Source organism: Paroedura picta, chromosome 10, assembly GCF_049243985.1.
Source record: "Paroedura picta isolate Pp20150507F chromosome 10, Ppicta_v3.0, whole genome shotgun sequence".
In the NCBI taxonomy this organism is placed as follows: Eukaryota; Metazoa; Chordata; class Lepidosauria; order Squamata; family Gekkonidae; genus Paroedura; species Paroedura picta.
Genome location: NC_135378.1, coordinates 85,127,842 through 85,151,019, shown reverse-complemented (window position 1 = coordinate 85,151,019; position 23,178 = coordinate 85,127,842). Strand labels below are relative to the sequence as shown.

Here is a 23,178-nt window from a genome sequence, read left to right as displayed (position 1 = left end):
GTGCTGATATGTAGCAAAAGAGCCAGTTTTGAGTTCAGTAGGAGCTTAAATACCCAACAACATTTCCAGGGTATAAGAACAAGAAGAAGAGCTAGGTCCCCTCTTTCCTGCTGGTGGGAAAGCAACAATAAGCTCAGACTATAAATCCATCCTGCCCAGAATTGGCTGCCGTGAATCACCTGTGTGGTGTCTCAGGTTCAATCCCCGGCATCTCCAGTTAGAAGGACCAGGCAGGAGGGGATGGGGAAGACCTTGGCCTGAGACCCTGGCTCAGTGGAAGAGCCTCTGCTGGGCAGGCAGAAGGTCCCAGGTTCAATCCCCAGCATCTCCAGTTAGGAGGACCAGGCAGGAGGGGATGGGGAAGACCTTGGCCTGAGACCCTGGCTCAGTGGAAGAGCCTCTGCTTGGCCTGCAGAAGGTCCCAGGTTCAATCCCCGGCATCTCCAGTTAGAAGGACCAGGCAGGAGGGGATGGGGAAGACCTTGGCCTGAGACCCTGGCTCAGTGGAAGAGCCTCTGCTTGGCCTGCAGAAGGTCCCAGGTTCAATCCCCGGCATCTCCAGTTAGAAGGACCAGGCAGGAGGGGATGGGGAAGACCTTGGCCTGAGACCCTGGCTCAGTGGAAAAGCCTCTGCTTGGCCTCCAGAAGGTCCCAGGTTCAATCCCCGGCATCTCCAGTTAGAAGGACCAGGCAGGAGGGGATGGGGAAGACCTTGGCCTGAGACCCTGGCTCAGTGGAAAAGCCTCTGCTTGGCCTGCAGAAGGTCCCAGGTTCAATCCCCAGCATCTCCAGTTAGAAGGACCAGGCAGGAGGGGATGGGGAAGACCTTGGCCTGAGACCCTGGCTCAGTGGAAGAGCCTCTGCTTGGCCTGCAGAAGGTCCCAGGTTCAATCCCCAGCATCTCCAGTTAGGAGGACCAGGCAGGAGGGGATGGGGAAGACCTTGGCCTGAGACCCTGGCTCAGTGGAAAAGCCTCTGCTTGGCCTCCAGAAGGTCCCAGGTTCAATCCCCAGCATCTCCAGTTAGAAGGACCAGGCAGGAGGGGATGGGGAAGACCTTGGCCTGAGACCCTGGCTCAGTGGAAAAGCCTCTGCTTGGCCTGCAGAAGGTCCCAGGTTCAATCCCCAGCATCTCCAGTTAGAAGGACCAGGCAGGAGGGGATGGGGAAGACCTTGGCCTGAGACCCTGGCTCAGTGGAAGAGCCTCTGCTTGGCCTGCAGAAGGTCCCAGGTTCAATCCCCAGCATCTCCAGTTAAAAGGACCGGGCTGCAGGTGACGTGAAAGACCTCTGCCTGAGACCCTGGGGAAAGCTGCTGGTCTGAGTAGACAGTCCTGACCTTGGTGGACTGGTGGTTGCTTGCAGTCCATGGACAATCTGATGGTCTGATTCACCCAGTGCTCAAATTTTGTGAAAAAGCAGGGTCTGGTCTCTCTGCCTTGGGGAAAATGACCCCCCCCTGGATTGGCTAATTGTGTGGCTTTCGTCGCTTTCTGTTCTCTTCTGCAGGAGCTCTGCTCCAGAGCGCGAGGAAGCTTTGACCTACTTTGGCAGCTCATGGGGCGTCACCATCTTCTCATTAGGGTGCCTCTCCCTGCCCTTTCTCTCCCCCTCCCCGGCCGCCTCTTTCAGCCCAAAGAGAGAGGCTGAGCCGGGGTCGGACACCTAGCCTGACCCGCAGGCCGGCAGCTCCGAGCCGATTGGCAGCCGAGACGCCCTCGTTGCCTCGGGGGGGAGAATAGCCGATGGATTTGTCAGGAACAGAACCGTGACGATGCGTTGGCAGGAGCACAATTATAGATGCCCCGGACTGCTTCCCGACCCCGGCGAAGCGTCTGGCTTTTCCCCGGTTTTAGCTTCAGTAACCGAGTCAAGATGTTTTGCTCGTGGGTTTTTCCTCGCCCTTCGTTAGGGAGGGAGGGGAGCGAATCTGTGGTTGCCAACTCGGGTTGGGAAATTCCTGGAGGTTTGCAGGGCCCGGCCCGAGAACTTGGGTGTATTCTCCATTTTTGGAGATTTTTAAAGAGAGGCTGGAGAGCTATCTGATGGAGAAGCTGGATCTGGAAAGGTTCAAGGGGGTGGCAGGTGACAGTGGATGAGAGAGAGGGTTCTGAGTGTCCTGCACAGTGCAGGGGGTTGGACTAGATGACCCAGGAGGTCCCTTCCCACTCCATGATTCTAGGATTCTAACTCACCCAATGAGAATGCCTTTGAGCCTACTCTCCAAAGAATCCGTTTCCAGCAGGGAGTGGATCTCTATTGTCTGGTGGGGAGATCTTTGTACACTGCCTTGGACTCCCCTTGAAGAAGGAAGTGGAGGTGTAAAAGCTTTCATGACCGGAGTCCAAGGTACGCCCAGGAAAGGAGGCATTATGTTAACAGATGTCCCCGAAATTGGATTATTAAAAATCAGGCATTCAGGGAATGTGGTATGGCGCGGTCCATGTTTGTGTGTGAGTTCAGAGATTGTAAATCTCCAGAGATGTACCATGTATATTTTTGCCTCCTATCAAGAAAATTGAAAGGGGCTGGCATCGCAGCTGTGCCGAGTCCGAGGAATTTAATAAAGGAATGTTATTCTATGCGAACGTGGAAATGTTAAAAATCCGAACAATGAAGGCCCTTTGGTCACGCGATTCAGACGGGTCTCCTCTCCCCGCCGAATTTGACCTCCCCTCCTTTGTCGGGTGTGTGGCAGTGCGTCTTATCCCAGGAAAAAAAGAGCCCACGATGCTGTTCCAGATATGACAGTCCCGGTTTTGCCCTACTTTCTTCCTTTGCACCAAAGCAAAGGATTTTTGCATTCTGAAAACACGGCAAGTTGAAGAGGTATGAAACTGTTTGGCAAAGGGCTCCTTTCTCGGCTGGGCGAGTTGGAAAAGGGCCCGTAGAGGCCATCTAGTCCAACCCCCTGCTCCATGCAGGATCAGCCTCAAGGATACAGAATCAATATTCTGCGTGTTCCGTGTTCTGCTGACTCCGAGACGGATGTGCAAACACGGGTGCTTCTTTCAACTTGACTGTCACCTTTCACGTATCAGACGGCCAAGATGGAAGCAGTTCTTGCACGTTCTTTCCAAATATTGTCCTTCCCTGGAATCATTTTTGTCACGATCAGTTTGTTTTATTTGCAAAATTTCCATTCCCGTCCTTCTGCCGTTCTCGAGGCCACTGAGGCAGCTCACGGTTTATAGCATGCATGATAAAAATCACATTTTAAAAACCACTCAAATCAACCCCTCCCCCCCACCCACCCAACATGCATCCCTAAAACAATCAAAAACAGTTAAAATGCATACAGAACATCTAAAGCAGAAGCCTGTGCCCACACTGACCAGCCCTTGCACACCATTTGCACAGGGCATGGCAATCCCCAAATCCTGATCCTGGAATTACGTCCAGCAGCTGGGTCCCTGCATTCAGCCCTCATCCTGCAAAGATCTCCCTTCTTCTTCCAGTTCCCTGCAATAGCGACTCTATAGGGGAGGACCAGGTCTTCTCTCTTTAAATTCTTGTCTTTGCTGTGGCTCCTTTGCTCTAATGGTGTACTTGCTTCAGGTGAGCTGGTTACTGGTTTTTGGGATAGGGCTGGTGGCTCAGGTGCGGGAGGTTCGTTATCAGGAGATGAACCTTGTGTGGAATCTCTCTCCAGAGGCATTTTGCTGCTGCTGGCGACCTTTGGATCCAAACTGATAGAGCCACGTTCCTCGTCTCCTGTGCCAGCGTAGAATGTGTGAACAGTTGCTGGGCATTTTATTTACTTCTTGGGGTGGGTGGTAACCCATCACATCCCTGCCTTATCTGGAGGTCTCCCAGGGGCTGGACTGGAACTAGGAAGCTCCTTTCCTGTGTCTGGGTGGAGTTCATTAGCAAGTCCATTAGGATGTGTTTTTTCCTGTGTCTTGGCAGAGTTCATTGGCAAGTACATTAGTCAAGAACTGGCCTATTTTGTCTAAGGTTTTTTTTAGAGTCCCATGTTTTCTTATTCAGGTGTTTTTGGGGCTAGTCAGGTTTTATTGGTTTTCAGACTCTCTTCTTTGTTGTTGGAACTGTTATTGCTGTTTGTGCATTTCAACAGGCTCTGAAATACAAGAGGATGGTATTGTTCTGTCTTTCTGTGTCTTCAAATAAGGCTCTATGTCCAAATTGGTGCACCTGCCCAGTGGCAGGCAAGTATGAACGCAAGGCCCTTGCCCACTCTCCGTCACGTGAATGACTTCATTAGTTTCCTTCAGTGACTTGCATGCGTCTTCGGTGCGATCACGGCACTTTCGACTTATGACAACCCTGACCGTTTACGATCTCCAGAATGTCTTGTTGTGAGCAGCCGTGCTCAGGTCTTTCAAACAGAAGGCCGTGGTTTCCTTGACAGAGTCCGTCCCTCTCCTGTCGGAAGGTTCTCTATTTCTGCTACCTTCAGGTTTTCTTAGCATAATTGCCTTTTCTTGCCTTCTCATAACGTGACCGAAGGACAATAGCTTTAGCCATTTCAGCTTTTAGGGAGAGTTCAGGCTTTTGTAGACTTCTGAAAATCAGTACTTTCAAATTAGGCTGATTTCTCATGCGATGGCTTACCTAGAATGTTCAGAGACATTCTGGAGCAGGGGTAGTCAAACTGCGGCCCTCCAGATGTCCATGGACTACAATTCCCAGGAGCCCCTGCCAGCGTTTGCTGGCAGGGGCTCCTGGGAATTGTAGTCCATGGACAGCTGGAGGGCCGCAGTTTGACTACCCCTGTTCTGGAGCAAGGTGAAACGCCCTAAGTAATTAATTTCAGCATGCACCTTCTTGTAGAGAAGCCCACAGTGAGATTTCCCAGTAGCCAGGGGAGGAATGGGAAATATTTTCTGGCTGACGATGCAGCCAATATGAATACTTCACAGGACCAGAACCAGCCGTATCCGATTAAGGAAGTCCCGCCTCACCCTGTTGTGAATTGAAATAAAGTTGTTACATACAACTGTGTGTATCTATATATTGACCTCTGACCAAGATCATATATTTATTGAAAAGCCTATATGTCGATTCTTTTCTGTTTCTGAAGCTCTCTTGATTCTGTGAACTTAGGCAGATGGGGGGTGGGTGGGCAGGAAGGGTTGTGTCCATGCTCAACTCTTGTGGCCCTTTCCTGCATGCCCAGGGAACTGCTGATCACAGTTTTTGGTGCCGGGAAGTGGATTTCCTCCAGGCCAAACTGGCCAGGAATTCTGATTTTGTTTTTTGAGGGTGGGTGGGGGGGGTCTCATCTGGGCATGGAATTGGAGTCACTGTGGGTGGGCAGATAGTTGTGAATTTCCTACCTTATCCAGGGAAGGGTTGGACTAGATGACCCTTGAGACCCCTTCCAACCCCATTATTCTACGATTTTTAAACAGAGGCTGGATAGTATTTAAAAGAGTGCCATGTAGTGGATGGAACAGAGCTGTTCTCTCTTGCCCTGGAGGGATGGACCAGAATGAATGGGATGAAATTAATGCAAAAGACATTCCGTCTAAACATCCGGAGGAAGTTTCTGACAGTTAGAAAGGTTCCTCAGTGGAACAGGCTTCCTTGGGAGGTGGTGGGTTGGAGATTTTTAAGCAGAGGCTGGAGAGCCATCTGATGGAGAGGCTGATCCTGTGAAGGCTCAAGGGGGTGGCAGGTGACAGTGGATGAGCGATTGGGATGTGAGTGTCCTGCATCGTGCAGGGGGTTGGACTAGATGACCCAGGAGGTCCCTTCCAACTCTATTATTCTATGATTCTATGATTCAAGGTGCCACTGGACTCTAACGTATTCTGAGTGATTGATGTTTGCCCTTTAAAATAAGCTTCAGGCCCTCTCAACCACTGTCTCACGCATTTTCCTCTCCTTTTCTCTCTCCTTTCCAGAAAGCCCGCCAGCAGCAATGTCCAGAAATGGGTACTTCTTTGAAGAAACAGGCAAGTACAATTCCCTCTCCTCTCCCAGCACTTCGTGCCCTGTGCATGCTCAACCGCTCGGCCTGCCCTGCCTTGGAAACGACGGCTCCCCGGCGTTTCTGGAAGGAAAAGCGTTCAAAATTTGGCAGGCAGTCCTGTAGTTCTCCCACTTGCGCTGTTGCTGATTAACCACCCGCAAAACTCATTTAATTTGAGGATTGCTCTGCCTTTAATTAATCCAGGGATCTGAAGTGTCGGCAAGTGGAATGCACCCAACCGGGCCCGCAGGAACTGGGTGTCTGAGCTCAGCGTGTGGCCTGTGGCCCAGGGCAGGGGGTCCCCGGATTGTCGAAAACATGTGCCGTGATTGCTGTGTCACGGATGGCGATCTGTGGCAGAGGGTGAGTGTTGGTGGCCGCACCCACCACGCCGTCAGAATTTCCACGGGGCCTGCAGGCTCACAGAGGCCAGGGACCGTGGCTTTAGTGGTCAAGGTCAAGCCTCACACGCAGAAGGTGGCAAATTCAGTTCACGGCACCTCCGTTGCCTATCAGAGTTGACAATACTGCACCAGGCATGCCGGCGTGCTGATATTTTCACAGTGGGGCTCTCCTGGCTCTGGGGCCCCCATCGCGACCCCATGAAGGCTTGATCGGGGCAGTTCTGCCAGGTGTGTTTGAAACCGTCCCCTCGCTTCTAGCGGACTTCTGCTCCTTCACCGCCCCGGTGTCATCAAGAGGGGCGGCGGGGCAAGCAAGCTGCATGCAGGGGCCGAGCGCTACGGCCATGGAGGCTGGGCAGCCGTTGTGCCAGGACGTTTTGAAAGGGCGTCGCGAGACCTGCCGTCCGGAGCCGTCTCTCTTTCTGCATCCGCTCCGGAGAACCCCCCAGTGCTTTTGCTGGCTTTGCTGGCGAGGTTGAGCTGCCCGCCCGTTCCAGAGCGCGGAGGCCTCTAGACAGTTGCTGTTGTTGTCCACAGTTGTCGTGTCCCCCCCCCTTCCCCCCCCACGCCCCGGGGTTGTTGTTTTTGGCTCCTTTGTCGAGTTTGGTATGCTCGCCTTGTTTATAACTCCCCGGATTCTTTTGCCCGACAACGAAATTAATCCAGATGCTCTTCTGAGCTAAATCCTTTCAAGATGGGGCCGGGATATTTTCTTGGCCTTGTTGCCCGTCGGCGCAGATTGAACCCAGGCGCACCGAGCACATGCAGAGCCAGCGCACCGGGGATTTTGTTTAGTCTGCTGGAGGCTTTTCTCTTCCAGCGGCCAATTTGCCTCACCGGCGCGGTTAAAATTCGAACTCGGAGGGACCGCTGCCCTCGCAGATCTCGTCTTTCTCCCACAGCTGCGTAACGTCCCCGCGCAAGGCTGGCCAAAGAGCCTACACTGGAGGACCCGCAAACAAAAGCTACCCGAGACGCAAACCAGGCTCCACTGTGCCTCTTCTCTTTGGTCTCCTCTCCTCCCTTCTGCTCAGACGTCTGTTCTCTCAGCTCTGATCTTTGGTCCTGGCACATCCCACGAGCGACCCATGTGCTCTCCTTCGGGAATTCGCTGCCCCCTTCTCTTTCAGACTGCTTTGACCTTCTTCCCGCCCTCTGCTCCTGCTCCTCTCCCCTTATCCTCGCTGAATTTGACTGTATCGGGACAGAGGGCTTTCTCCTCTCCCCGAAATCTCACCAGCTGCTCAACTGGGTGCCTGCATCAAGGCAGAATCATGGAAGGTCCCTCTGAGGCCATCCAGTCAGACGCCCTGCTCAGTGCAGGGTCAGCCTCAAGCATCCAGGATAAGAATGTCCTTCCACTGCAACCACCAGTGAGGGGGAGCTCCCCACCACCTTAGGCAGCCCATTCCACTGCTGAATGAGACTCTCAGAATCCTAGAGTGGGAAGGGGCCATGAAGGCCATCTAGTCCCACCCCCTGCTCAGTGCAGGATCAGCCTCCACCATCCAGGAGAAGGATCATTCCAGCCAATGCTTGAAGACGGCCAGTGAGGGGGAGCTCCCCACCTCCTGAGGCAGCCCCTTCCACTGCTGAACTAGACTCCTAGAATCCTAGAGTGGGAAGGGGCCATGCAGGCCATCTAGTCCCACCCCCTGTTCAGTGCAGGATCAGCCTCCAGCATCCAGGAGAAGGATCTGTCCAGCCGCTGCTTGAAGACGGCCAGTGAGGGGGAGCTCCCCACCTCCTGAGGCAGCCCATTCCACGGCTGAACTAGATTCACAGAATCCCAGAGTGGGAAGGAGCCACGGAGGCCATCTAGTCCCACCCCCTGCTCAGTACAGGATCAGCCTCCAGCATCCAGGAGAAGGATCTGTCCAGCCGCTGCTTGAAGACCGCCAGTGACGGGGAGCTCCCCACCTCCTTAGGCAGCCCCTTCCACGGCTGAACGAGACTCACAGAATCCCCGAGTGGGAAGGGGCCGTCAGATTGCACTCCTCTGCTCTTAACACTACAGCACACTGGCTTGTAGAGATTTATTATTCCTCCTGCCACAGTCCCTCCTTATCTCCGATGCATCCTCCTTGAGGGGAAATTGATGATCTCCCCTGCCCCAAATCAATTTCCTTAGAATGCTTTGCAGGGGGTGGGGCGGGGGGGGCAACTCAGAACAAATTGGGAAAAACAAGTGGCGTGAATATTAATGGCAGATTTGGGCTATGTACCTCCCGCAGTGACATTCAAAGCACGAGCAGCCATATGTCCCTCTGCCTCGCCTTGTTCCTATGGAATTCGGCTTCTTTCTGGCTGCTGTACAAGATGCTTCGAAGGCACGGCTGGCGTCTCATTTCGGATGCAGATTTTGCCTCCTCTTTTGGGGCGATGCTACTGGATTCGAGCATCGCTGCTCACGGGTTCATCAATAAAGCCCCTCTCTGAACCTCTGCGGATTTAGTGTCTCTGCGCATATATTGGACCATCGGGCCGGTGCTGATGGGAATATTGCCAGGCAATACACTGGCAGTCTTCAAGCAAAGGCTGGATACACACTTTTCTTGGATGCTTTAGGATGCTTTGGGCTGATCCTGCGTTGAGCAGGGGGTTGGACTAGATGGCCTGCATGGCCCCTTCCAACTCTATGATTCTGTGATTCTATGATTCTATGATCCTGCGTTGAGCAGGGGGTTGGACTAGATGGCCTGTATGGCCCCTTCCAACTCTATGATTCTGTGATTCTATGATCCTGCGTTGAGCAGGGGGTTGGACTAGATGGCCTGTATGGCCCCTTCCAACTCTATGATTCTGTGATTGTATGATTCTATAACACAGGATCCCTAATGCTGGACACAGGGACCGGAAGGGGGGCAGGGGGGGACCTGATTGTACACCCTGGGATGAACACCTGGCCCTAACCAAATGCCTGGTGGAAGAGCATTTCCTTCTTAGGAAACAAAAACTCTCAAGTTATTGATTCGGTTGCCTAGTTTGTACAACTCTAACTGCAGGACAATTAATGCTTCATAATGTATTTTTTTTGTCATCTTTTTTTCGTATGCCAGTACAAGTCTTTTGATTCCGATTCCCGAAATGCTCATGCTCATTCCCAACCAGGGGGCCGTGGACACCCTCCTTCCCCCTCCTGCCTTGATTGCTCCCCCTCCCGAGCATGAGTGAATTCTCGCATGGTTTAATGTGCCTGCATGCCTCCTCCGCCTTAAACCGCCTCCTGTCTCTCCCCCACTCAGTTCTCCTCGAGCCTGCCTGTTAACATGGGTGGGGATGTCACTGCTGGGGGTGTGGTCAGGAGCTGTGACTGGCTGACATCACTTCCGGGGCTTTTTTCCCAGGGAACTTTATGAATTGTAGAATCCTAGACTTGGAAGGGGCCCTACAGGCAATCTAGCAACCTGGTCAATGCAGGATCAGCCTAAAGCAGGGGTAGTCAAACTGCGGCCCTCCAGATGTCTTCTGCATCCCACTGTCTGCTTATTTTTAGCTTACAGTGCTCAACTACCACAATCATGGGGTGCAGTGCGAATCCAGTGGCACCTTTAAGACCAACACAGTTTCATTCAAGGTATAAGATTCCATGTTCACGCATGCTTCTTTAGATGCACAGGAATGGAAGTTACCAGTCAGGCTACCCACAGGGATCCATATAGTTGCTTGTTGTAGAGAAGAATGAATCTAAAAATCTTTGCAGCTGCCTTCAATTCTGAAACGTAAACACAGAATCCTAGAGTTGGAAGGGCCCTCCTGGGTCATCTAGTCCTTCCCCCTGCACTATGCAGGACACCCACAACCCTCTCGCTCATCCACTGTCACCTGCCACCCCCTGGAGCCATCACAGAATCAGCCTCTCCGTCAGATAGCTCTCCAGCCTCTGTTCAAAAATCTTTAAAGATGGAGAACCCACCACCTCCCGAGGAAGCCTGTTCCACTGAGGAACCACTCTGACTGTCAGGAACGTCTTCCGGATGTTTAGATGGAATTTCTTTTTAATTCATTTCATCCCATTGGTTCTGGTCCATCCTTCTGGGCAAGAGAGAACAACTCTGCTCCATCTTCTCCATAGCCAACTCTTAAATACTTGAAGATGGTTTCATATCCCCTCTCAGTCGTCTCCTCTCCAGGCTAAACAGACCAAGCTCCCCCCAACCTTTCCTCCTACGTCTTGGTCTCCAAACCCCTCACCATCTTCGTTGCCCTCCTCTGGACACGCTCCAGTTTGTCTACATCTCCCTCTTTCTGACCAGATGCGGCTCAACGCATTTATTTGCCTCCTGCCGTACCATGTAAATTCTCGCGCACAGGACAGGAAACATAATTCTTAATTAAGGGCAATGGGCCAGCATGGATGTACACTTTTCGTCATTGCTGAACCATAGCAAGGAGGGAAAGCAAGTATAATCCCCTTGACGGGGAGACCGGAGCACGAGCAGGGCTATTTGCGGGGGGCTCTGGACGGAGGGAAGGTGGAGCCGTGGACAGAAAGCAGCCGATGTTCGGGGTCAGCTAACGCTGGGGCAGCTGGCGAGGGCTCACAAAGGGATTTGTTTAATTAGAATGTGCAGAGGAGAGGATCTTGCTCATATGTTGGTGGCATTTCAGCAAACAGTCCGCAATTTATCCACATTGTATTTCCTTGTTCTCACCGCTGGGCTGGGAAATCCCAGGAGGTTTGGTAAGCGAGATGTAGGAAGGGCCGCTGCAGGGCAGAAAAGTTCCGGTTTTCTCCAGGGGAAGCAATTTCTGCCGTCTGGAGAGCCATTGCAATTCAGGGAGGGCTCCAGGTCTCAGGGAAGCACGGCTGGCCTCGACCAGGGCCAGGGCCTTTTTGGTCCTGGTCCCGACCTGGTGGAATGAGCTCCGGGTGAGCTGCAGGCCCTGCAGGAACTCCCGACTTTCTGCAGGGACCGCAAAACGGAGCTCTTCCACCAGGTCTGTGGTTGAGGCCGGGGTGATGTGGAAGATCGCTCTCTCGCCCCGGTCAGCTAGCAGCAAGTCTCATGATCTGACCTTAGATGGAGGGAAGGGGGAGTTTTTTGCCCTGGTCAGTTAGCAACAAGTCTTATGATCTGACCCTCTTTCCATCTGTCCTTAGATGGAGGGAAGGGGGAGTTTTTCTGGACTTTTTACGGTCATGTTGTTGGGTTTTATTGTACTTGTTGTCCGTTTTTAATGGGTTTTTTACTGGGATTTTATTGGTGGTCTGTAACCTGCCATGAGCAGGTTCGGGAGTGGTGGGTAATAAATTGAAGCGATGATGATGATGATGATGATGATGATATGATGATGATGATGATGATGATGATGATGATGATGATGAAGAAGAGAACTGAACAGTTAGTAATCAGATCAGAATTGGAGTGGTTAGAGCAGGGATTCCCAACCGGGGTCCACAGACTCCCAGGGTTCCACGGGCACTCCGGAGGGGTCCCTCCTGCCACGATGGATGGCCACAAGGTAGGGAAGTGGCTGCTCCCATTGCTCCCTCCCCCCTCCAGAGCGTGGGTGCTCTCGTGGTCCCTGTGCCTGGGAGTGGGCGGAGCCTGCGTGCCTGCTCCCGCCTTAAACCACCTCTTGTCTCCTCCCCCCTCAGCCCTCCTAAAGACTGCCTGTTAATGCAGGTAGTGCTGCCACTTCCGGTGTGATGTCACTTCCAAGGGGGCGTGGCAGGGAGGCGTGGCCAACTGACGTCACTTCCGGGGCTCCTTGAAGCCTGAAAAATTAGTTCAGGGCTCTTCCACGGTCAAAAGCTTGGAAAAAGCTGGTTTAGAGTGTCGAACTAACACCAGGGAGATCCAGATTCGAATCCCCACTCTGCATTAGAAGCTGCCTGGGTGACCTGGAGCCAGTCTCTCTCTGTCTCTGTCTCTGTCTCTGTCTCTCTCTCTCTCTCTGTCTCTCTCTCTCTGAGAATTAGACTACATGACCTAGAAGGTCCCTTCCAACTCTGTTATTCTATGATGATGATGATGATGATGATGGTGGTGGTGGTGGTGGTGTATTAATTTATTTAACTCGTAAACAGTATAGCTGGTCTATTTTATCACTCTGCTGCTAATTTTCCTCATTGCTACACAGTCTATAGTTCACAATTCATCACTTTCACATATTAACTGTAACCTTTAAGATATCAGAACCCAAAAGAAATATATTATCTATCTCACCACCACCCCCCAAAAAAGAAAAAGACAGAATATCTCTGAACATCTCATGCTCCAAAGCTGTAAGTCAGCTGTGACTTGAGCCCCCGGTCCCCAGCCCCTTCTGACCCCCAGGTTCTTTCGACTCACCCGCAAAACTCACCGGGGGAAGAAGGTGACCCAGCAGAGGACAACATCTCCATTTGGCTCGGTTTGCGACGGTCCTTTTGGACGAGGCAGCCCTTTTGTCTTGGCGCACACAATAACACACTCTCTCTTTCGCTCTCTCTCTCATGCACGGCAGGTTACCTTAAATGCGATACGGACGATGCCTGCGAGAACAAGGAAGAAGGAGGCGGGGAAGAACTCTTCGACACGGTCAACTCCTCCATCGTCTCGGGGGACAGCATCAGGTTCTTTGTGAATGTCAACTTGGACGTCCAGCAGAATGTGACAGGTAAGCCATGGGCCCGGCTCTCCGGACGGGCCATCTGGGACTGGTCTTGGGTGTTGTGCGTAGGACCGTTCATTCGCCTGGAACAGTTTGCACTGATCGTTCTTTTATTAACCCCGGGGAACTGCGTATGTTGTGTGTGGGCTTCGGCCCGGTTTGTCATCATGCACCTGCGGAGGAGTTGATTGTACGACGGGAGAGCACGGCAAGGGCGTTCCGAGAAGGGGAATCCTGTGTGCGTTACCTTTTCTTCCTCGCGCATCGTTGCCCTGGCTGGCTTCCAGAGCCACGCAGGTGAGGGAGCGCAGGTGCAAAAGATAACACGCGACTGAAGAAGAGAGGAGGCCAAAAAAACCTCGCACGAGAAGGGTCACCTAAAAAGTTGAGCCGAAAACATGAAACTGCGGTGTTATGGCTAAGCACGCAGTGCTAATGTAAAGGATATCATATCTATTGAATGACACATTCAAAAGTATTACCGTGTCGTTCAAAAACCCCATTAAAAGTTTTGTCTCGACCTTCCAGGTTAGGCTTTCTCAGCCAGGGTTTTGCGGAACCCTGAGGTTTGTTACGGCCCTGGATGGGATTCCTGGATGGGTGGGAGTTAATTAATTTTAAATATATATTTTTAAGCTTGTTTAGCGTTTATCGGGCGTTATGACCATATATGGTCATGTTGACCCCCCCTCCCGTGGCCAATGATGGGCCTGGAAGGGATGGGAAGGGGAGGGGCCCCAGGTGGGCGTGTCCACAGCTCTGCTTCCCGACCATATTTTCAATTTCTGGGGTTTCTCGAAGCCTGAAAAATGTTTCAGGTGTTTCTCAACGATAAAAAAGTTGAGAGAGGCTGTTCTTGGGTATTACTTGAAGAGGGTTATTTGCTTTCACCCTTTTTTGGTTGCACCTAGAACCGTAGGAATGTGGGTTTTTTAAAATGACATTTTAACACTTTGAAATGTAAAATTAAAACATATATTATGTTCTTCACGTCAGCACTGCGTGCTTAGCCATGCTCTAGTTCTAGGGGAGAAATGAGAGCAGGAATTGGTGAGAGAGCCATAATTAGCACATGGATTACTAAAGGAAGAGGCATGACTTGCATGTCTGAACTGTCTTCAAGGGCAGCCCTACATACACATAATTGCAGTAATCTAGCCTGAAAGTGAAGATCAGTGCGGCCATCCTGAACTGGTCTAGGGGAAAGGACTGTTTAGCAACCAAATCTAGATGAACGATCAGAACTCCAAGCAGCAGCTCTTGCCAGTGTAAATACTTTTCTTGGATGCTTTAGGATGCTTAGGGCTAATCCTGCGTTGAGCAGGGGGTTGGACTAGATGGCCTGTATGGCCCCTTCCAACTCTATGATTCTATGATTCTATGACAACAGCAACGTGGAGATCTAGGGACAATGGAAGAGAACACACAGCGAGCTTAAATGCTGCGTCTTGGTAGCTCATTTGCTCTCCGGTTGCGTTTTCCCGAGCATTTAGATCTCCCAAAGTAGGTTGGCACAAGCTAAGGATCCAAATTTGAGTCCAGCCGCACCATTAAGACCAGCAAAACTTTTATTCAAGATATAAGCTTTTGTGTTTTTGAAGAAGCGCGTTTGCACACAAAAGCCTTCTTTGGGAAGCTTAGATCTTCTCCTGAAGAAGCATGCTTGCACAGGAAAGCTTACGCCCAGAATAAAACTTTCTCGGTCTACGAGGTGGTCCCGGACTCGAACTTTGCTCTGCTGCTTCAGACCAGCACGGGGACTCACCTGAATCAGGGAAACCGGAGGTCAACTCGGAAACGTTAGGACTTGACAGAACACTTTGTGCGGTTTTCAAAGCCATCAATCGTCCGATAGGCATCGGCGGTGCCCTTTCCAAAGCTTTGTTTTGGAAACAGGAGGCGTTGTGTCGCAACAGTATTGTCGGGCAGCCTTGGTTGGGTTTTTTGTTTTGCTTAATTTGAAAGTGCTCGTATGTGGCGTATACTCAGCAAGGCGTAGCGGGGGCAGCGTGGATCATGTAAACAGACAAGCCCAGCGCCCGCCCGCCCGCCCGAGGCACGGTGGGTGAGCCCGCCGCAAGGTTACCGGGAAATTAAAATAATTTCCACCTGCCTGTCCGTTGAGCGGCAAACACATAACAAGAAGTGCCCAAGTGTGTCTCCCAGAGGTGAGCAAGAAGCATAAGAATGTGGACCTCCAGGGACTGTTATTCCTAGGCATTATTTATTTAATTTATACCCCACTCACCCAGAGCAGACCATAAAGGACCATCCAATCCAGCCCCCCTCCCCACTTTTTGGGGGACTTAAAAATCACCCACTCCTCCAGTCTCCTGCTCAAAACTTCCAACAATGGAGACTCTGCCACCTTCCGAGGCAGCATATCTGCACAACAGCCCAGAGAGGTAGGCTAGGCTGAGAGCATGGGATTGTCCCAAGATCATCCAGCGAGCTTCCATGACAGAGTGGAGATTCGAACCCAGGCCTCCCTAACCCTACTCCGATCCCCTGTACATTGTTGGCCCAGGATTATTGGCAAGAGGATACCATACCCGAACAGAGTGTGCATGGGGTGGATGAGCCCACCTGTGGTCCCTCATTTAGATTTCTCGTGATCATTGGGGCTCTCAGTGGGGAAGAAGACAAGGGAAAGACACATGCGCATGCCTGTGCTCATGCGCGCACAGCCTGCCACACTGCCATTTTTTTAGCGCAGTAACTAAGCAGCCTGTACCAGGGGTCACCAACGTGGTGCCCAGGGGGCTGCCATGGCGTCCCACCAAGGGCTTTTAGAAAACAGATTGAGGACAGGTGGGCTTCTGCCCAGAAAGGCTTCCGATTGCTCGTTGGACAGCGAATTAAAATAACATTTTGGCGAGCACCGCTCCTGCAGTGTTCATAGAACCATAGAGTGGGAAGGGGCCATGCAGGCCATCTAGTCCAACCCCCTGCTCAACGCAGGATCAGCCCTAAGCATCCTGCGCCTGCCTCCTCTTTTGCGCTGTGTTGTTACAAAATGCTGACTCCTCGTGACCCTCCACGTGAGCTTCTTCTATGTGGGCAGCTGGGCCTGCCACGGGGGCCATTTTGTGGCTCTGCCAACCACAGCAGCCATCTTAGGGTTGTGCTCGCCCTACTATGTCAGAATCCCAAAGGGGTCCGCAGGCTTAGGACCGTTGGGAGCTTTTCCCACACCCGAGGAACGGCCTTTGAAGGTGTCCACGGAGAGATGCAAATGGGAACAAATGCAGCGGGCTGTGTTTGTTCCCCCTGTTGCCGGAACCGTCTCCCTAGGGAGACAAACCCAATTCTGACTCCCCTCTGCTAACACAAGTTGATCTGCATTTCTTTGAAACATCCATCAAATATACCAATTAAGATTTTCCTACCGTACATCAAAGTATCTGTTTTCCTTTCTGAAATGCGAAATATGTTTTTTTGGGGGGGGGGTGGGAACGGACACACATGCATATTAAGGACGGGGAGGGGTGTGTGCGCGAGGCTAGACTTGCAGTAACTAATTTTAGCCTTTTTGCTTCATTGGGACCGGAGTGGGTGGGGTGTGGGTGTGCATGGGGAGAGGGGGGGGGGGGCTGCCGCTTTATTGTGCAGAGTGTTTGCTTTTCTCTGTTTACGTGATCGATTGTGCCATTATATCCCTCCGGGCTATTTGGAAATTCTTGCCCTGCTGAATGCCATTGTTTGGCTCCAAAGAAAACACCCTGCTGGAATGAATAGGGACGGCGTGCACCTTGTTTGTAGGGCTCCCCCCCCCCTTTCTCTTTGCAGTTTGTCCAGGGTTGTTTCCCGTGCCGTTTTTAGAAGCTGCAAATATGTACCTCCCTCCTGTCTCTTGTATGAAAGCCTTGTGGGTGAGGGACTGTGCACGGAAGGTTTGCAGAAGGCACCAGTTCGAAATGTTGGGACCGGCTCTTGTTGGGACCGGCGATGCATGCATCCTCCTTCCTTCAAGAGAGAGCCAGTAGAGCAGGGGTAGTCAAACTGCGACCCTCCAGATGTCCATGGACTACAATTCCCACGAGCCCCTGCCAAGCATTCAGATTAAAATGAATTTAGATGGACAGTGACAGGTTAGAACGAGTCGAAGGACGACGATTCTGCCGTAAAATGCCTGTTGTGGGTGTTGAATTCCCTTATTTTAAGGCAGGGGTAGTCAAACTGCAGCCCTCCAGATGTCCGTGGACTACAATTCCCAGGAGCCCCTGCCAGCGAATGCTGGCAGGGGCTCCTGGGAATTGTAGTCCACGGACATCTGGAGGGCCGCAGTTTGACTACCCCTGTTTTAAGGTATACAATTCAGGGCACTCTGGCTTCCCCACGCACAAAACCTCAGTAAAAAGCCCTGCGGGAGGCATATGTCAGAGAGTCTAGTTAACTTTGTGGGTCCCATTTTCTTGCTGGCAAGACCTGCGTTCAAGTCTTCCTACTCCTAAATCACGTTGAAAATGTTTACAATTCCTCATCCCATAACCTGTTCCCGAGAGAACATTTGTCTGGAAGCATTTGCGCGGCAGCATGTACATCCCAGAGGCTGGATTTAGATAAACCAAGTTTTAATGTGCAAGAGGGAAAAATGCAAAATTTAAACGCCACCCCCACGCCTAGAAAACGAGTCACCCGCCCCCAGCTGCTGAGAGTTTGCTCAGATAGGCATTTGTCACTGTGTTGCTGATTTACAGCACATGTTTTCGTCTCCTGAGCATTGCTTCCAAGTGTTTGCGCATGGCCGAAGGCAGAAGAGCTATTTGAAAACGTGACTGAGGCCTGAACGGCATTTCCTTCAGCCGGCAAACACGAGCTCTTTGGACGTCGCTTGTGCGGCTCACGAAAGCCACAAAATTTATTTCTCGTTTGTCCTGACACTGAGTGGTTCTCTTTTTGTGAAGCCTAGAATCTTCAGAGGGGCGGAAAAACAAAACATATGTGCATTTCAAAAATCCTGTTTGGGCTGGTTTACTCTTTTCTTGGCTTCTGATGCCTCTTCCTAGGTTGATGCATGGAAGTTCCTTAAAATATATATTTAAAAAAAAAAGTTTTTAAAGAGAAATGAGAAATGATGCAAGAAAAAAATTGAAGACCGAAAAAGAGAAAATGGAGGGGGGGGGGGTGGCGTCAGGACACACAACATCCAGTATAAGTAGTGTAAAAGATAAAAGTAGTGTAAAAACACCCAAGATTAGGGTCTGTCCAGCTGCTGCTTGAAGACCACCAGTGAGGGAGAGCTCCACACCTCCTCAGGCAGCCCATTCCACTACTGAACTAGACTCCTAGAATCCTAGAGTGGGAAGGGGCCATGGAGGCCATCTAGTCCCACCCCCTGCTCAGTGCAGGATCAGCCTCAAGCATCCAAGAGATTCAATAAGGAGCTTTGCATCTAGGTCACAACAAAGAGAAGCACACCTACTGTAGGTGAGATAAACCTCTGGCTAGCAGCAGTGCCTGTACCAACAAGATCTTGGGGTACTAGTAGACTGGAAGCTAAACATGAGCAGGCAGTGTGATGCAGTGGTAAAGAAGGTGAATATAGTCTTGGGCTGTATCAACAGAGGCCTCGCATCAAAATGGCAAGATGCCAGAGTCCCACTGCATACCGCGTTGGTCAGGCCACACCTGGAGTACCACGTGCTGCTCTGGAGGCCTCACTTCCCAAAGGACGTGGGCAAAATGGAGAGGGGGCAGAGGAGAGCAATGAGGAGGATCCGTAGCCCAGGGACAAGGAAAAGCACAAGAGACTTGAGAATGTTCAGGCTGGAGAAGAGGAGGTTGAGAGGGGACATAATTGCCCTCTTGAAGTATTTGAAAGGTTGGAGGAAGGCAGGGAGCAATTCCTGTTGGCAGCAGAGGAGAGGACCTACAGTAATGGATTTAAATTAGAAGGCTTCAGGCTAGATATCAGGGGAAAATTTTTACACATTCTGAGTAGTTCATCAGTGGTATGTGCTGCCTAAAGAGGTGGGGAGCTCCCTCTCATTGGTGGTCTTCAAGCAGCGGCTGGACAGATACTTTGGCCAACTGCAGGGCAGAGAGGCCAAGGCCTTCCCCTGATAAGAACATCAGAAGAGATCTCAACAGTGGTCTACCTAGTCCAGCATCCCATCTTACACAGTAGCCAACCAGTTTCGCTGGAGGACCAAGAACAGGGCATGGAGGCCAAGGTCTTCATAAGAACTTCATAAGAGCCCTGCTGGGTCAGACCAGGTGTCCATCTAGTCCAGGATCCTGTGTCACACAGGGGCCAGCCAAGTTCCTCTGGAGGGTCAAGGACAGAGCATAGAGGCCAAGGACTCCCCCTGATTTTGCCTCATGGCTCTGGGATTCAGAAGTTGTCCACCTCTGAACATGGAGGTGCCCTTTGGTCACCATGGCTAGCAGCCCTTGATCGACCTTTCTGTCCTCTTGAACCTTTCTATTCCCTTTAAAAGCCATCTCTGCCTGTGGCCCGGCAGTGAATCCCACGTTTTAATTCCTCTCTGTGTAAAGTGGTATTTCCTTTGGCCGGTCCTGAACCTACTGTCCATCAGCTTCATCAGATGCCTTCAGATTCTAGCATTTGGGGAGAGGGAGAAAAAAAAAAAGTCTCTTTCTCAACTTTCTCTACCTCATGCACAATCTTGCAAACCTCTACCGTGTCCATTTTAGTTGTCTCTTTTCCGGACAGGAAAGTTCCGGACACTTCAACTTTTCCTCCTAAGGAAGGTGCTCCGGCCCCTTAATCATCTTGGTTGTCCTCCTCCGGACTTTCTCGAACTCTGCAATGTCCTTTTGGAGATACGGTTGGCAGAGCCTACCTAATGGTGTCCGGCCACAAAACAAAGGAAGTTAATATTAAAGAACTCCTCCGCACGGCTTTGTCTGTGACGAACAACCACGTCGCAGGGCAGGATATAATGAGGCTCCCCAGGTTCCCGGCTGGCACTTATGGTTCTTTTGGAGGCCCCGGCGGACAGGGGAGTTCGGCTTTTCGTGGCCGATTCATGGCTGGATCGAGACATGCTACTCCCTGCTGGCTGCCGACCTACAGGTGAGGGAGGCTAGGAAGCTTCACAGCAGGAGCATCTACTGCCCCGTCCTCTGTTGTCATAACTATATGTACAGAAGGTCAGCCTACGCAGCAAAGCCTCGGGTAGCTGTGTGATGCACCAAGGCAGATTCCCATGGTTTACAGCAATGTGAAACCTCAGAACCCCCATTTTTGAAGGACCGTCTCCTTCTCCGTGTCCCTGTGCACCCACTTGGGCCTTGTCCAAAACCAGGGCCTTTCCCCTCGTGGCTCCAGCTTGGCGGAATGGGTTCCCTGAAGAGGTCAGGGTGATGGTCTCGCTGGAGATTCCAGGAGATGTTTCAAGGCCCGCCTGTTTGCCAGGGCTTTGGAAGGAGTTTGAATTGGCAGGCATCTTTTAAGGTGGGAGGGATTTGGGGTTGCGGGTCAGGCTAGATGTTCTCAAGAGATCCTGAGTGGCGGCAGCTGGTTACCGTGGGACTCTTGAGGGACCTTTGGGTCTAGCAAGGAAGGAAACCGTTTTCCCCTCCCTCCCGTAACAGGGGCTGGCTCTTTCGTCTTTGGTTTTAGCCCGGGAAGTGTTACTGTGAGCCACCTTGAACCAAGAAGAAAGGCGGGATTCAGCGTTTGAAATAAAGGAGACGAAGGCTTGGTGTCGTGGTTAGGAGTGTGGACTTCTCACCTGGCCAGCCGGGTTTGATTCCCTGCTCCTCCACACGCAGCCAGCTGGGTGACCTTGAGCTAGTCACAGCACTGATAGAGACAGCTATTCTGACTTAGCAGGAATATCAGCCTCCACTCCCTCACAGGGTGTCTGTTGTGGGGAGAGGAAAGGGAAGGCGATTGGAAGCCGTTTTGAGACTCCCTCTGGGGGAGAAAAGCAGTGTATAAAAAAAACAACTCTTCTTCTGTATATAAAGATTGTTCCTGCTAAAATCCACAGGTGCATCCTTGCTTGAGTGCACAAACTGTGCAAGGGGTCCCTTTTTGGTGCTATTGTTTCAGACGCGAGATGGGGGGGGGGGACTTTGCTCAGGTCTGCAAAATGTCACTGCCTATCCCAAGCACTTGACGGATCTTATGGGAGAGCAGACCCATCTGTCTCCCCGATAAGACAGGGGCCGTTCTGGAGGGGCCTGGAACAGGGCGTGGGCCTCCATCTCACCTTCCTCCTGTCGTCAGAAGGTTCTGTTTTTCCTGTTCTTCGACTCCTGTTTTGTCGCATTGCTTTGCAAGGAAGAATCTTTTCAGGGGCCAGGGGCTGCGGGAGCTCACGTTTGCTAGCATGGCCAGGTAGCTCTGTCGGAGGGGAGGGGCCGTGGCTCAGTGGCAGAGCCTCTGCCCAGCATGCGGAAGGTCACAGATTCAATCCCAAATATCGGCAGCTACAAAGACCAAGAAGGAGGTGATGTGAAAGTCTATTTGGGGAACCCGGGCCTAGATCCTCCGCCCAGCCCTCTGCAAGGTGCAGGAGATGCTGGGCTAGAATATCCCCAAGAAACAGACCCCAGAGAAGGAGCACCTTTCTGAATGCTCCCCTGCTCCACTTCATGCGCAGTGCTCAAAGGGCTTTGCTGGCATTAGCGGGGATTAGCTCCTCTCCATTCCGGTTGTGTGAACTGTACGCGGGAGAATTTGGACTTGGTTCCTTAAGCAGCCTTTCGAGGGCAACAGAAAAGGGGCTGTTCCTTTGAGAACCGGCGGGGTGCCATGGTTAAGAACAGCGGACTCTTCTCTGGAGTGGTGGTGGTGGGGAATTGCTTGGGCATGAAATTGGGGTCGCCATGGGTGGGCAGGTACTTGTGAGTTTCTGCTTTGTGCAGGGGGTTGGACTAGATGACTCTGGAGGCCCCTTCCAACTCTAGGACTCTGTGATTCTACACCATACGATAAATAATTCTTTAAAAGAAAACCTTCAGGCCCACTTGGCGCTTTGGCTGCCGTCCTTCATGTGCCCGGTCAAAGCATTTCTGTTCTCCTGGGCTTTTAATTAAGGGGTCTTTTAGCACCATTAAAGTCTGAAAGTGGCATTTCAAACTTCACAATAGTCCCAGCTTCCCTTTAGTGGCGGCTGAGTCTATGAGTCTGGGTTTTGGTTAATAGCTTTTAAATGCTTTGTTTCTGTTACCTTTTATTTTGCAAAGCTGCTTCAAGCAGGGCCCCTGGAGAGGTGGCATAGAAATTTGGTTCATATGCGCACACAAACATGCGGAACAGACTGCAGGGAGCTGAGGGTGAGCCACATCTGAAACACCATTCCTACAAATGCGGGGGAGAGTCTAGCCCAGCCTTTCTCAGCTTTATTTAAATATCGAGAGCCCTCTGGAACATTCTTGAGGCTTCGAGAAACCCCAGAAGTGGCGCAATCGTACAGAATAGGGTTGGGAAGCAGAGCTGTGGACATGCACACCTGAGACCCCTCCCCTTCCGTCCCCCCAGGACCGTATATGGTCCTATCACCCGATAAACATTTAACAAATTTTAAAAATATATCAACTCCCACCCATTCGGGTTACCTTTTCAGGGCCGTCAAGAAACCCCATGGTTTCACGAACCCCTGGTTGAGAAATTGCTGGTCAAAGCAATCAGGTCTCAAAACCAGCCTGAGGTAGTGGCGACCTCTAATCTGGAGAATGGGGTGTGATTCCCCGCTCCTCCTCCAGATGTAGCCAGCTGGGCGACTTTGGGCTAGTCCCAGTTCTCGCAGAGCAGTTCTCGCAGAGCTCTCTCCTGGGCCCCACCCAGCTCACAGGGTGCCTGTTGTGGGAAGAGGAAGGGAAAGGCATTTGTAAGTCACTTTGGAACTCCTTTGGGTTGGGAAAAGCAGGGTATAAAACAACAGCTCTTTTTGTTTCAGAGGAGGGTGTTTCAGAGGGATGCACATTTCACAGGGGGGAAGTAGGCAGTGGGGAACAGTTTTCAGCATGCCGTGTTGGTAAGACGGTAGTCTCATCCAGGGCTGCCAGTTGTGGTTTGGGAGGTTCCCGGAAGTTTTTCGCAGAGCAGTTCTCTTAGAGCTCTCTCAGACTCACAGAATTGAATCACAGAATGGCAGGGGCTCATGGGAATTGTAGTCCACGGACATCTGGAGAGCCACAGTCTAGCCACCCCTGGCATAAAGCATCCATAATTAGTATATAAAATGAAATAATCCTGTGGAATCTTTCGGGCAGTGGAAACCAGCTGCTTCTTGCAGTGAGAATCCCCACATGGAGAC

At 51.5% G+C, this 23,178-nt stretch overlaps 1 protein-coding gene across 7 annotated transcripts in view; it reads left to right on the top strand.

Moving 5' to 3' along the window:
* Positions 1–23,178, top strand: part of SLC4A11 (solute carrier family 4 member 11) — a 164,843-nt gene that overhangs the window by 66,758 nt on the left and 74,907 nt on the right. For all 7 annotated transcript variants that reach the window (XM_077301216.1, XM_077301215.1, XM_077301218.1 and 4 more), the window contains exons 2-3: positions 5,869–5,919; positions 12,794–12,946. In XM_077301216.1, coding sequence (XP_077157331.1) covers positions 5,869–5,919; positions 12,794–12,946 — 204 coding nt within the window. The remainder of the gene's footprint in view (positions 1–5,868; positions 5,920–12,793; positions 12,947–23,178) is intronic.